Raw genomic sequence first — 14,599 nt, 5'->3', positions numbered from 1 at the left:
CTTGTCCAACTACAAAAAAACACAGACAAGAAAAAAAGCAGTACAGTTCCCATACTTGACCAGAAAAGACTTAAAGAGGCCTCACCTATTTGGGCATCTGCTCTTAAATCTGAATTCAAACAACAGTATCTGTTAAATGTGTGTATTGATCTCCAGGAAGCGACTTTACATATTTCTGAGATGGGTATTTTTTTGGGTAGATCCAGAGTTGCAGCTTTCCTCCTCGTTGAGTGAGCTTTAGGCATACTCGAGAGGGATTTTTAGTTAACTGGTAACAGAAATTGGAGACAATCCACCTGGAAAAGGATTCTTTTTAAGTAGAGCGACTGGTCCTAAGTGGATCACAGTTCACAAAAGCTGGCCATATTGTCTGATCTCTTTTGTCTTATCAAGATAAAATGATAATATTCACTTGACATCCATTGAATGAAGGACTCTTTCTGCCTGATAGGATGGCTTTGAGAAAAAGGCTGATAAAGAGATTGCCTGATTGATATCAGAATCTGCCACTACCTTTTGAAGAAAGGAGGGAGGGATAAAGTCCCATTCAAACCTGTTCTGATGTAAAACTAATATAAGGCTCTTTAGAGCATAACACTTGAATTTAACACCTTGGCTGCTAGGGGAGTTTCCCCTCCTGTGCTGACATTCCATGAATCCCTTTATTCATGACAAGGTCAGCTCGTCATAAGCACAGCTCAACCGTGCCTCATTGTATTGTATTGTATTGTATATTGGATTTATATAGCGCTTATCACCCAGGGGTCTCTAAGCGCTTGCCTTGGGAACCCGTCCTGGCTTTTCCCTGTGAGATAGCCCCTACTGGGCATCCCCAAGGTGAAAGCCAGGCATCCCGCCGCGGGGGGCCGTTGTGGAGATTAAGCAAGCTTAATGCCCAGAGTTGCAGAGTGTGAACCCATGATTAGGTCAGGCACCGAAGCGAGAATTATCGAGTCCGTGGACATTTGAGCTCAAGACCCTGCCACGTCGGGAATTGAACCCTGGTCCCGGGTCTGACCTCTGCTTCAGGGTCTGCCTGCTCTAACCAGTGAGCCACACTTCTCCACATGACGAGCTGACCTTGTCATGAGCATCCAAGGGGTTAACTGACACAGCGAACAGACGTAAATAGCTACAAAGAAGGCTGTTTTCCATGATAAATGTTGCAGAGTTACAATAGGTTCAAAACGAGGACTTATACATTTTGAAAGCACGATATTCATTTCCCATGGGGAAGAAGGGGTTCAAATGGGATGGAAAGCTTTCTTACCTCCTAAGAAATCTTTCATTACAACTATTTTAAGGGAAAAGGTCTATGAAGGAGATTTCCTATATGTGTTAATTACAGCAATATTAACTTTTTATGGAGGAAAAAGAGGCCAGATCTTGCCAGGTGCAAAAGATGTAGGAAAACCTCCACCACCTGGCATACAATAGTGTAATAGTTAATTAAAATTTGCAGGATGCAGAATCTCTTCCCCTTGAAAGCATATGAATCCTTAGTGGAGGATCTCTTAGCCTCTCAAGATGATCATACATTCTTGTGGAACATCTAAATGCTGTTGTTCAAGAATTCAGGAGCGAGACCGCTAAGGTCATCAATGGTAGATTGGGATATGGAATCTGGCCAAAAAACAGACGGTCCGGTCTGCGCCGCAGCTTTCTGTGTGGTCTCCCTGATACATGAAGCAGACCTATGTACCACCACTGCTAAGGCCACCCCAAGGCTATTATAATCATTACTGCTTCGGAAAAACTGTTTTATCAACACTTGCATTAAGTGGGAGGAGAGGAAAAGCACAGACATATCCCTGACCAATTGATCAAAAGGGCATGCCCCATGATGCCTCGTTAGTAATATCATGAAGCGAAATCTGGCCATTTTTTGTTGTTTGCATCTGCAAAAAGATTTCTCTGAGGTAACCCCGGTCTCTGAACTTTTGTTATACGTTGCCATTTTGTGTGTAAACTTTTTTTATTATGTTTTGTTCTACAATATAACAACCATAACATTCTCAGTGCCATTCGTGCAACCACTTACCCTCCAAGGGCTGCTTGCAGTTAAAATGTCAATTTGTATAGGCATGTCAAAGTTCCAAAACATTAATTGAGTTGTAGATCTGCAAACATGCATTGCGATTCATGCACTTGTGCTGTCAAAACAGGACTACTGGAGAACAACCCTTGTGGCCCTTCCGAAAACCTCACTTCCTCCTCTAAATGCTCCACTTAATGCAGCAGCCAGGCTCATCACTGGGATCTAAAGAAAGTGATTACATTACCCCTGGCCTTCGAGTTCTCAACTGACTAACACTCAAAGCCAGGATGCACTTCAAAATTGCTTGCATGACGTATAAAGTGCTGCACCATAATACCCTTTCCTACCTGTCCCAGGAATTGACTCTTTCGGGTGGAAACAGACCCTCCAGAACGAGCTCCTTACTTCTCAAAATTCAAGAAAAAAAAACCAACAACCAATCCTTCTCTGGAATGGTACCAAATATTTGGAACTCTCTTCCTTCTGAGATCAGATGCAACACATCCCTCTTCAGGAAAGAAGTAAAACGTTTTCTATCCAACAAATTCCTCTCTCACTGAGGACTTGGCCATGCCCTCGTTCCCTGTCCAGACCCTGACCTCTTTCTGATTGCTGCCTCTTGTCACTCTGTAACATGCACTCTATTTTGTTTACTCTTTTTTTTTACAATTCCTCAATATTTTTATCTACTCTCTGTGTACTTCGTGCTATTGCTGTTGGGTTCACTCTGTAAATCACTAAGTTGTCATGATAATACGTGCTAAGATGTCAGGTTTGTTCTCAACCTCGTTAAAAAACTATGCATCTACTCTACCCTCCCTCACATCTCCCTAACTCAGCTACCCCAGAACTGTTGTGTTCACTTGTCCTACTGTCTATTAGATTCTTCTTTTTTATAATGTTGCTATGTATTTTTGTTTATGCAATATGTAACTCAGATACTTGTTGCTATTCTGTTTGCATATCCCACTGTGTACCGTTTTCTCCTTTTTAGCATTACTGTACATATTTTTTATCTATTCTCTAGGTTCCTCATGTTATTGTATGTTAAGCTCACTCTGTAAAGCGCTTGGATACCTTCGGGCCATGTTCATGCTATACAAAGCTCTTACAATATAATTCCTGTGGTACAGGTTAGGGGCTGGGGGAGGGTGTGGTACTTGGTCACTGAGGATCCAGTTATGATTCTGTTGTATCAAACTACTAAGATATCTGCTTACGCATTCGAAATGCCTGGCAAACAGACCACTGTATGTTAGATTCCTTGCCAAACAACCATTCACAAATGGTATGAGCCTCCAAGGACAATTGCCTCATGCGTGTTCCTCCCTGGTTTTTCAGGGAATATTTTGTCCATATGAACAAGAGGTGAATGTGTTCTAAATTAAGAAAAGGATGATTACAGAGCTAGATGGACAGTTCTCACCTCCAACAAATGTATGTGATAGAACTTTTTCTCTGTCCATGCTCCCTGTACCTGCATCTATAACTATAATCTCAGAGAAGGAATATCCTTAAGGAATGCAGCCTCTTTCAGTATATTATTTGCTTTGCACCACCAAGGGATTGACTAGTTGGGATAATGTTAATTTGTTCATCCAGCTTCTGATTTCTGGTTGCATTGATGTTCCAGGCATTGTGTTAACGGCCTCATGTGAAGACTGCCAATAAGTCTAAGAAAAATGCATGATGCCATTGATCTCATCAATGAGGAAATGAGATGTGCTGTTGGATGGAGTGTGTGGTTCAGACTTCAATAATTCTGCTCTATAGATTTGAGTCCCTCCTTTGAAAGAAACTTTTTTGCAACAATGTTGTCCAGTGTCGCTCTCAAATAGTGAATCATTTGTCTGACAGGATGGTTAACTTTTGAAAGTTGATTTTCAATTTCAAGCCCTGGTTCTGCTAGATGTTTGGCATACAGCAATGTTACCTTACTATATATCAAGCTGTTGCTTTTATTAACCAATCATCCATAAATGGGTAGGCAAAAATCTTTTGTTTTTGAATCACTGCCATACACTTTGAAAAGGTGCGAGGAGCTGACTTGAGGCTGAAGGGGAGCACTATGAACTGTGAGTGATGTTTCACTACCACGAATCTTAGGAATGATTGGAATGTTGAAACATGTGCCTTAAAGATCTATTATGCATATCGAATCCACTGTGGGTTTGATGAAAGTTCAGTATTCCTGATTCTCTCTTTATCCATTTATTTCTTAGTCTCGATTTGCGACTGGGTCTAACTTCCTATTGTTTGCCTTTCTTTTGCACCAGAAAGTAACAAATTCCCATTCCTTTTTGGTAGAAGGTACTTCCTCCACAGTATCCTTTTCAAATAGGGAGTTCACATCCGCACGAAGCAAATCTATATGATAATGAAAGAAATTTTTCAGTGGCATTGTAGGTGGAGGAGATTTAAATTCGAGAGAATATCCTTTCTGAAACATATTCAAGAACCACTAGTATTTTGTTATGTTTTGCCATTCTTTGAGATGATATGAAATGCTTCCTCCAACCAGAGTAACTGAAGGCGAGGAGGGAAAGAAAATCTCATTGTTTCCCTGCAGCGGACAATGTTTGTTGTACTCCTCTTTGTCTCTAGAAGTCATTCTGGGGTGATAAGTCTGCCTTTGTTGCTGTTGAGGGGCCTTAACCCTTTGTATGAAATACCTTCTATCATGAGGCTTGTGGCTTCTTCTATATTCTTTTTTTCTTTTCAAGTACTACAACTTTTAGTGTGTCCAGTTCAGTTTTCATTCGGACCATCTCATCATCTGAATGAGATCCAAAAAGTGGATTTCCTGAAAAAGGAAGGATTATAATTCTTTGCTATGGTTCTGATTTCAAGCCTGTCAGAATGAACCCGACATTGCTTTTAAGGGAAATTCCATTACAATATCCAGGAAATTTCAAAAGCGTTAGCTGCTGCACTTATGACCTTATTTGAAACCATCATGCCCTCCTTTAGGATTTCCAGAAATTCCTCTCTGTCTTCCTTTGGCAACTTTAGAGTGAATCTTTGCTGAGTCTCACAGAGATCTGTCATATCGGCCTAATAAGGCAATTGCAGTTTTCATGCTAGTCACCACTATGCCACAATTGTTTCCCCCACTGAATCCACATGTTCACTCTCCTTGTCAGGATGAACAATATATAAAGAAGCAACAGTGTGAGATTTCTTTCTGGCAGAAATTATCACTGAATCGGGAGGAGGATCTGATCTAAAAAAAATAAAGGGTCTCGATCTGATGCTTTAAATTTTTCCATCAATATGGAAGGTACAGCTTTTACAGAGGGTGGTGCCAGAAACAGCTGCATGGCAAGTTCCAAAAGCCCTGCCACCAAGGACAACAGCGCCCTGTGGTGAAGAGTTTCAAAACCTACTAGCCATTAGGATTGGGATGTTTTCACTTTAAGTCCCCTTCCCAATACTTCAATAAAGGTATAAATGTCATATATTGGTGATAATGTGGCTGGTAGTGAATCAGAAAGTGTTGGAGCATAATCTCTAATAGGGGAGTGCATAGAGTAATGTGCTGATGGTGAATAGCGTTGTCACCTAAATGCCCTGCGTGAGATCTGTGGCATCTTGATGGGAATCTCGATCTTTCTGGGCATCTAAATTTTGTTGGATATCTACATCCATGGAGTCTCTTTATGCGCAAGCCTAGATGGAAACTGTGGGACCACTAGTAACCTTGGTCGCTGTGACAAAACGGGATTAGCCATTGGCACTGGTGAAAATGCAATATGTATTTCAGGGAGAAGGACTTGGGGGACTGACTAACCCTAGGCGTCAGATCCCTCATGAATGAATACTCTATGAAGTACTGTGAATCTGAAGAGGTAATACTCTGAATATGAACGCACTGTCTATCTTTTAAGGTGGCGGATCCAATCTGCTGCATGCCTCTGTAATGGAGAAGGAGATGAAGATGTTTTTTAGGTGTCGATAGTGGTGGTCTTGACATTGATGGAGGTCTTGGTCTCGACGTGCTGTGTCCTCTCAATGTTGAGGAACCATGTTTCACTCATGAGCATGTGGCTACAGTGCCTGTCCTCAAACTCATAGACCCTGAAGTTCATCAGAAACATTGTTTTTTGTGTGTTTTCTTGTGCTCTTTAGATCAACATCTTGGGCAGTCCCTAGAGCAAGATGAATGTGTTGAGGTAGATGGATAATGCTCTTCTCATCCATCTCAATGTCCCGAGGCTGTTCCTGGAGGCAATTCCTGTAGACTGAGCAGTCAACTCTTCTGCCTATCTTTCAGAGTTCTTATGAACATTATTTAAAATGTCTGCAAGGTGCTCTTCAAGAACATATAAGATGCATTAGCACTTTACAAAAAACAAAGGCAGTCTAACTGGAAAATATGGCGTATTTCTGTCAGAAAATAAGGAAAAAACATCTCTAGTCTTCGAGAGCGGGACCATATCTGAAAAAGGTTTTTAGAGACAATAAGCCAAAAAGGCCGCGCTCACTGCTCAAGGATCCTGTTGACAGGAGGTGGAAAAACGAACTGACGTAACAGCAACCTCTGGAGCATGAAGAAATACTGGAGTAAGGGTGAGACCATTAAAGGCACAGTCCCAGTTTTATTACTCAAGCTGTGCAGCCTATGTGCTAGCACTGTCCTGCACTCCCTTTATTTACCCTTTTTTTAAAGAGGTTTGTGACGGGTATTTCGAGTCACATTTGATACAGTGACGATACTAACACAGGTGGAGAAGTTTTTAAAAATGAAACCCATGAAATTTGGCCATTCATAGCCCTTTTTGGACTGCCGAGCCTATTATTTTGTTTTTATACATATATGTGCCTTTCTGTATTTCAAAAGAACTTGCACATATATAGATGTATATATATTTTGCAAAGTGATCCAGCACGTGGGCAGTACAGTTCAGTGCTTATGTCTAATAATAAGGAACCCCTGAAAAAGACCATGTAGTTATTGTTAATGATGTGGTGACACCCTAAAAAAGTTAGTAGGACTGTCTTATATATACTAGCTCCTCCTATATTGTGATATGGCATCTTGTAAAGGTAGAGGTTTTATTATGATTATATGGTTCAGGATTCACTAGGAATGTCTAGATGTGTCTCAGCAACACAGCATTTTAAAGTGGATTATTTTGACCATACTATCAGAACGAAGGTTTCAAACAAAAAAATATACTTACATTTAGTAATAATGTTTCTGGTGGATACTCTAGCTGCATATTACTCACCTACTGAATATTCTTTGAGGCATCAGGCTGTTCCAGATTGTTTTTAGATTGCACTCCCTCGCTGGTAGAGGACACTAGCTTCATTTTGGCACTAGAAGTGAGTTTTTGTGTCATCATAGGGACAACAAGGAGCCTAGACCAAAGAGGCGAAGTCAGTTTTCCATCCATTTTTTTCAACACAGCAAAAGCAGAAGGACCAGAATGACATCAGGATGTGAATGTAATATGCAACAGCAAAAGGACTGGCATCTTTATGCTGTGGCCCGTACCTTTCCAAAAACAGTGAGGTGGGTGGCATTTCTAAGGAATATTCAGAGAGACAGACTATTCACCAGAAACTTGTTACTGAAGGTAAGTAGGTTTATCTTCTGATTAATACTTCTACCTGCAGAGTCCTCACCACTTGAATAGATTTCCAAGCAATACCACCCCAGGAATGGAGTGCCTGATGGATAGTTACACCAGGAAGTCCTGCAACACAGACCAGGCAAACTACCAGTCCCTCTTCATTGGTAAATCCAGGCTGTGGTGCTTTGGTGTGATGTTATATGTTATGTGTCAGATGCTGTGGTGTTGTAAGCCGAGCTAATCGTATCTTTACTTTAAACATCAGTTGTTTCAGTTAATGTTTGGGGGGGGGGGGGTTCATCATACGCCATGTTAAAGAGTTCCCAGCCCCTACACTTCCGCCACCGGCTAACTCCTGCTGTACACACCATTGGACCTTGCAAAGTAGAGTTGGGAGGAGTGTCTGGGCTCCAAGTCCTGCACCCTACCCTTCACAGGCAGAAAACCCATGCAGTGCACGGTCTTCAACCAGACCATGAGCCCAACTCTCCGCTGGTGGCCAACTGCCATGTGCAGCAAGGGTTAGTCACATAGCCTGGCCTCCAAAGTGGATGTACTTTTTTGTGGGGGGGGGGGCGGGGGGGGGGAAGAGTTTCATGCAATCTGTTACCATCAATGACTTAAAATATATAGCTTATCCTATCCACCGAGATATGATCTTCAAGTTCGATCTGAGGTTCTGTCGTCTTTCTGTTTGATTGATTTAAAGTTTTAGGTATAAATAGTTGATTGGGAGAAACATATAACAACGTTGAATGCTCGCTGCTCTTTCAAGACCCATGATGGATTGGAAATTCGTTCACTATGCAAAGTTCTGCTTAGTTCTGCTTAGTCAAGTCCTTCCAGTGACCTAATTATTTGAGATGATTTGCAGCTCGGAAAACTTTCTCTATTGTCATATACTGTTGCTTTATGAATCAGATTTTTGAACACAAGAAGCACATGCAAACATAAATTATAGTATGCATATTGTATAAACTGTGACACACTTCACAACTATCAATACACCACTTACATTAGTGCCTAGTGTGCAACAAACATACACACAGTGGTTGAAGCTGTTAGTCATCCACATTTAGAAGTTAGCTGGGTCAGAAGTAAATTTAGATATGCAAATGGTATAATATTCCATGTAGGTCTGTCGTTTTCAAGTATACCCAAATAACTCTCTAGCTACAATTCGGTAACAGCTTCTACCCCCAGTCACCAAGATGCCTTACTTAGTTGAGAACTTCCCTCGAGGCAACGGTGTGATTTTACTCCAACGCATGATTAATCCTGAAGACTATATAGAGATGTGTACAGCTTTCCCTGCTGCCTCTACTGTAGCCACAGGTTTAATTAAAGACTTCCAACTACTTGAAGCTCGCACTCACTCTTTAGGCCTCGTCCTGCAGGGCTATCAAAGTCATTCCCATCCAGTTTCTCCTTTAGGTCTGCCTCAAATCGTGCTAGGTCCGCATCTAACCGCCGAATGTGTTTGTCTACCTGCATGAGAAAGAACACAGGAGAACATAAGCAAGGCTAGCAAGAAACTGGAATTACTGATTTTTTTAACGCGCTACTACTAGTTCATAGTCACATCATATTACTAACATCTGAAAACCCAGGCCGGAATCCCGGGCCACCAAGAACTGTGTAAAGATCGTTCATTATTATTTGGAAAAAAGACAACATCATATAGCCAAAAGTATGGAACCTCCAGTCTATAATAGAGCCAGAAAGTTATATGCATGGAGCTTAAACCTGATGGTCATTCATAGATAGAGGAGAGAATTGACATTAGCTATGTGGAGGATCCGACTGTACAAGATTCTCTATGTATCTATGGTTCGAACATCACCTAAAAATCGGTTGTCCAACATGCTATTTACTTTTGATGTTTTAGAATAGGTCAGCTTGTCACCGTAGGGGTGCTCCAGTTTGTAATCGCCTACTTGTAGAATATTAGTACACTGTCAGAATAATCACAGGACACTTTAAAACAAGGTTCAATTTTACAGGTTCTGGGTCTTGCTTTCAGTAAGGCATGTACCACGAAAAAGAAAATCACAGGACACAAAGATGGCTTTGTGTGACTTCGAATATCCTTGTTCAGAAATTGTGTTTTCTCTCAGTAATGGATTTTTAGGACCAGGGTAAATAGCTTACTCAGATGTATACAATATGTCATTCAGGTACAAGGAGCAGGCCTTAATCTGAAGGGTTTATAGAGAGAACCCTATTTGAACAACAGTCACAGCACTGCGATTCAGACAATAACACTCAAATATTGCTCGTTTGTGTTTTCAAGCCGACCTACAACTATCAGCAAAATGAATATTCCAAAATTCGAGATAACTTGCTTTGAGAAAGCTTTACCCTCGATGGTGGCACAATGTAGGACCAAAAGTTGTCTTTTTGAACTCACAAAATGGTTTATCAAACATGTACGCCTCTAAATACCCAAGTTATGCAAAGGCTATCCACTTAGATTCGGATCTACCAGTGACAACGTTTCATATATTTAATCGCTTGAAATATTACCCGTAGTCATTCTAGAAAGCACTGGAACAATGTTAACGGGAAACAGCCATCACAACGCAACTTTAACAACGCACTACCATTACAACAAAACTTTTACAACGCAACATCCATTACAACGCATGCTATTACAACGCATGCCATTAAATCCCAGATGCTATTACAACGAATGCCATTACAACGTAAGTATGGGTAAGTATTTTAATTAATATTAATTTAATTTTAATTAATTACATTAATTATTTTAATTACTTATAATTTAAAAAAATTAATTTAATATAAATTGATTTAATTTAGTAATTTTAACCCCTACACTATTCAACACTTACCCTACTATTACACCCCCCTGGAGTAAGAATAGTAATTTTAACCCCTACACTATCCAACATTTACCCTACTAGTATAATCCCATGGAGTTAGAATAGTAATTTAAACCCCTACACTATCCAATACTTACCCTAATATTACACCCCCAGGAGTTAGAATAGAAAATAAAATTATATTAAATAAAATTAATAATTAATTTACATTAATTAAAAAAAAATTAAAAATATTAAAAATAAATTAATATTAATACAAATTAAATACTTACCTATACTTACTTTGTAATGGTATGTGTTGTAACGGATGTTGCGTTGTGATGGTATGCGTTGTGAATGTATGCGTTGTAACGTCATACATTTATTTTAACAGCACTATTAAAATGCATACATTTTAACTGCAATTCTAGTGGTCTGGTAGACAATAAAGTGAATGTGTGCTAAACTCGACTCTCCTAAGAGGCCACCACATATCATATTTCTAAAACCCACGTCAAAGGATTAAATTAAGATAGCATCAAATTAGGAAAGCATTGCAGGGCATAGAGAGAGGTGCATATGGGTCACAGAAAGTTCAGATGCTGGGGAACAGAGAACAGGTAGGTAACATTCTCTTCCACAGCACTGTATTTTCAGAGATTCAGTTGCTTGAATGCTTCACACACCGTACAAAATGAGGAGATGATTATCAGCTCTCCTTAATCAAGGGGGCCTTTGGGTGCCCACCTGTTTTGCCATTGGCTTGACAGTGACACAGGAGCTGACAAACTCCTTTATTTTCTGAGACGTCAGGGGCCAGTAAAAGTGGCCGATTAGCCTTTCCCAGGTTTTGGTTTGGCCCAGATGTCCAGCTAGGAGGATATGAGCTAAATTAAGTAGGAACTCCCTGTACTTTTGAGGCACTACCACTCTCCAACTGGCTCCAGGGTTATTATTATTATTTGCACTTATAATGCGCTGCAGCTACCCAAAAAGGGTTTCTCTGCGCAGTTTGCGGATTTGCGTAGAGAGGAACAAGTAAAAGGGAGTATCTAGATGTTAAATAGCCATGTTTTTAAAGCTTTGCGAAATTTGATGTAATCTATCTCGTTTCGTAGTGAAAAAGGCAAAGAATTCCAAAAGGAGGGACCTAAGTAGGAGAAAGATCTTCCGCCCATCCGAGAAAGCGTGATTTTAGGAATGACGAACTTCTCTAACGTGGAGGAGCGGAGAATACTAGAGGGGAAGTAAGGGCAGACAAGAGATTGAAGGTTGGGGTCGCTGGCCTCAGTGTACAATAGCTCCTCCTCCCAATAGACTCTGTGGCTACCACTGCCATTTCCCTTTCCCTTGGTAGCAGCTTGCTACCTCAGGCTTTCAAGAGTTGGACAGTCCTGCTGTCCAAGGCAGAGCTCTTCCCTAGAGGGTCCCCCTGGGCCTAAGAGTTCAACCTGGTAAGGGTCAAACTCCATGGGCTCAGTTCCCTCTTGGATATTCAAGTCCTCTCCCTGAGGAGAGGGGCCCTGATCCTTTTGCTGTACAGAAGGTGGTTTCCCAGTGTCTGTACCTTTCCTCTTAGAAGGATGGGCCATACTTTCAGGCTCTAACACTACTTTTCACACTTCTTTCGGCTCTGTGCTCTAGTCTTGACATACACAGAGATGTCCAGCTTTGCTACATGGGTTTTTAGTTCTACCTAAGCCCATGCTGAGGTTTCTAGGTAATTACCAAGCAGACATGCAGCTGGAAGCTTTGGAGAGACCACTACCTGTTTCAGGCCAGTAACACCCCCCCCAGTCTGTCACCATAGCCATTGCATGGTTAGTAGTAACACTGCCGGCATTGGTGACTGGGTAAGTTTTCCGAATCCGGTGTTGCTAGGGGGGAACCAGTGTATCTCTCACCATAGAGACACTGGCACCTGTATCCCTCAGGGCTTCTACTCTAGTCCCATTGATCCAAGGGTATTGCAAATACTTCTTTTAGTTGAGTGGTCACACAGCTAAAGTGGCAAACTCAATCCCCCCCCTTGTGACTAGAACTGCTTCAGTGTGCACCCTGATTTGCTCTGGGCACACTACTGAGCCCATCTGGAGAGACTGGCTACACCAGTAGTAGCTGTAGGAGGACTAGGGGGCTTCTTGTTAGGACAAGTAGCATCTCCAGTTAAGTGTACCAACTTCTTACAGTAGTTACAACAGGCCTTTAAGGGATCACAGTTCTTTACCCTGTACCTATTATTGGACTGGAAAGAGTTTTGGTTCCCACCCCCCTGTGCAGGTTTTTGAGGCCCTTTTGAAGCTTCAGGCTTTTTATCTTGGGGATTCTCACCACTTTTCCCCTAGGGAGCAGGGCCGGGCTGGCCATAGCGGGCACCAGGCATTTCCCCGGTGGGCCGCAAGGGTGGGGGCTGGTTTTAGGCCCCAGAGGGGCTGTTTTTGTTACTGGGGGCTGCAATATCGGCCCCCGGTAACAAAATCAGCCGAAACCGGCCCTTGCAAACAGCTCGGTAGCACCCCCTCAGGGGGGCCGGGCGAGCAGTTTGTCAGGGCCGGTTTCGGTTCCCAGTCCAGCCCTGCTGGGGAGGTTTTGTAACCCCTTTCTTTTGGTCACCCCCAGTGGTTGTTTTTGTCATCCTTGTAATGGCCCAGTGTTCTGCCTTCTTTCCCAATTCTTGGGGAGAAATTAGACCTAGGTCTACCAAATGCTGATGTAACTTTTCATTAGTGCAATTACTTAAAATATGTTCTTTCATATACAAATTGTAAAGTCCATTGAAATCATGCACATTATTTCTAGTTAACCAACCATCTAGTGTCTTAATTGAGTAGTCAACAAAGTCAATGCAGGATTGTTTTGGGGTTTTGTGAGCCCCCTGATGCTAATTCTGCATTCCTCAGTTGTGAGTCCAAAGCCCTCAATCAGAATTCTCTTCACAAGGTCATAAGACCCGGCATCTGCCCCTGTAAGGGCCTGGAGTCTGTCCCTGCAGTTACCAGAGAACAGTTCCCAAAGGAGTGCCCCCCATTGTAACTTCTTCACTTTTCTTATTTCACAGGCCCTCTCAAAGGCTGTGAACCATTTTGTGATATCATCACTCTCTTCATATTTAGGGACAATCCCTTTGGGGATTTTAGGATCATAAGAGTGCTCTTTATCTTTTTTTAGTAAATTGCTGCCACCATTGATGGGAGCTAAGCCCATCTCTGCTGTCTCTTTCTCTAGAGCCAGGAGTCTGGTCTATAGATCCAATCTTTTGGTCAACCTTGCTAAAAGGTTGTCCTCCTCATTGAGGATGTCCTCAATGTCCACAGCAGCACCTGATCCACCTGTATGGGCTCTAGGTGCTGAGGGGTTTATTTTTAGAGTCGGTGCTACTGCGGCCCTTCTCTCCCTATGAAGTGGGGGAGGTTGGTAGTTATCCTCATCTCCTCCCTCCACTTCTTCCTCTGAGAGGGCTTTACCATTCTCAGAAGGATGGTCCTTAGCATACCCTGCCAACAGCTCCTGTGCAGAGCACTAACAGCCATTCGATCCCAGATGCAGTTCTGGAGCAAGCTCCCCCTGGCAGTCATGGGCAGAGTGGCGGCCCTACCGAGGCTTCTGTATTATTTTGCTAACCTGCCTAATTATGTTCTGCATCCTTCTTCACTCTGCTAGAACGGACGATCAGGGATTTCATTTGGAGCCCCACCCGTCATAGGGTGGCGATCAAGAAGCTATACTTACCCACGGATCAGGGGGGGGCTGGCAGCTCCCTGCTTTGAACACTACTACCTGGCGGCCCAGCTCCAGTGGATCGCCAGATGGTTGGCTCAACGATACAGCGTCTACACGTCCATCGTATACATTGCCCCAGATCCTTGCGTGCTTCCACCCTGGCGTGCGAACAGGTCCTCCAGAACGCCTGCTGTTGAATGTGGCATACAGGTGCTATGGCAGGAGCCTCTACATAACTCAGAACACAGCACCCTATGCCCGTGCGCTCCCCTGGGAAGGCTCCCCCAGAGGTCAGACAGTATGTACGTCCGCCATGCTACAGCACTAGCATGACTCTGGGATGCAGTCCCTAGGTGATCTCTATCATGAAGGCTCGCTTATCCCCAACACGACGCTGACAGAGCCGAGGGGCTTCCCGCAGGGCAATTCCTCCTACACCC

At 42.5% G+C, this 14,599-nt stretch overlaps 1 protein-coding gene across 1 annotated transcript in view; it reads right to left on the bottom strand.

Moving 5' to 3' along the window:
- ING5 (inhibitor of growth family member 5) overlaps positions 1 to 14,599 on the bottom strand; it is a 575,011-nt gene that overhangs the window by 200,255 nt on the left and 360,157 nt on the right. The window contains exon 4 of the mRNA XM_086944006.1: positions 8,994 to 9,105. Within this exon, the coding sequence (XP_086800132.1) occupies positions 8,994 to 9,105 (112 nt within the window). The remainder of the gene's footprint in view (positions 1 to 8,993; positions 9,106 to 14,599) is intronic.

The sequence above is a fragment of the Lissotriton vulgaris genome, chromosome 11, assembly GCF_964263255.1.
Source record: "Lissotriton vulgaris chromosome 11, aLisVul1.2, whole genome shotgun sequence".
NCBI classification, from domain to species: domain Eukaryota; kingdom Metazoa; phylum Chordata; class Amphibia; order Caudata; family Salamandridae; genus Lissotriton; species Lissotriton vulgaris.
The sequence above is the reverse complement of the archived record's forward strand: the minus strand, read 5'-3'. Positions and strand labels throughout refer to the sequence as shown.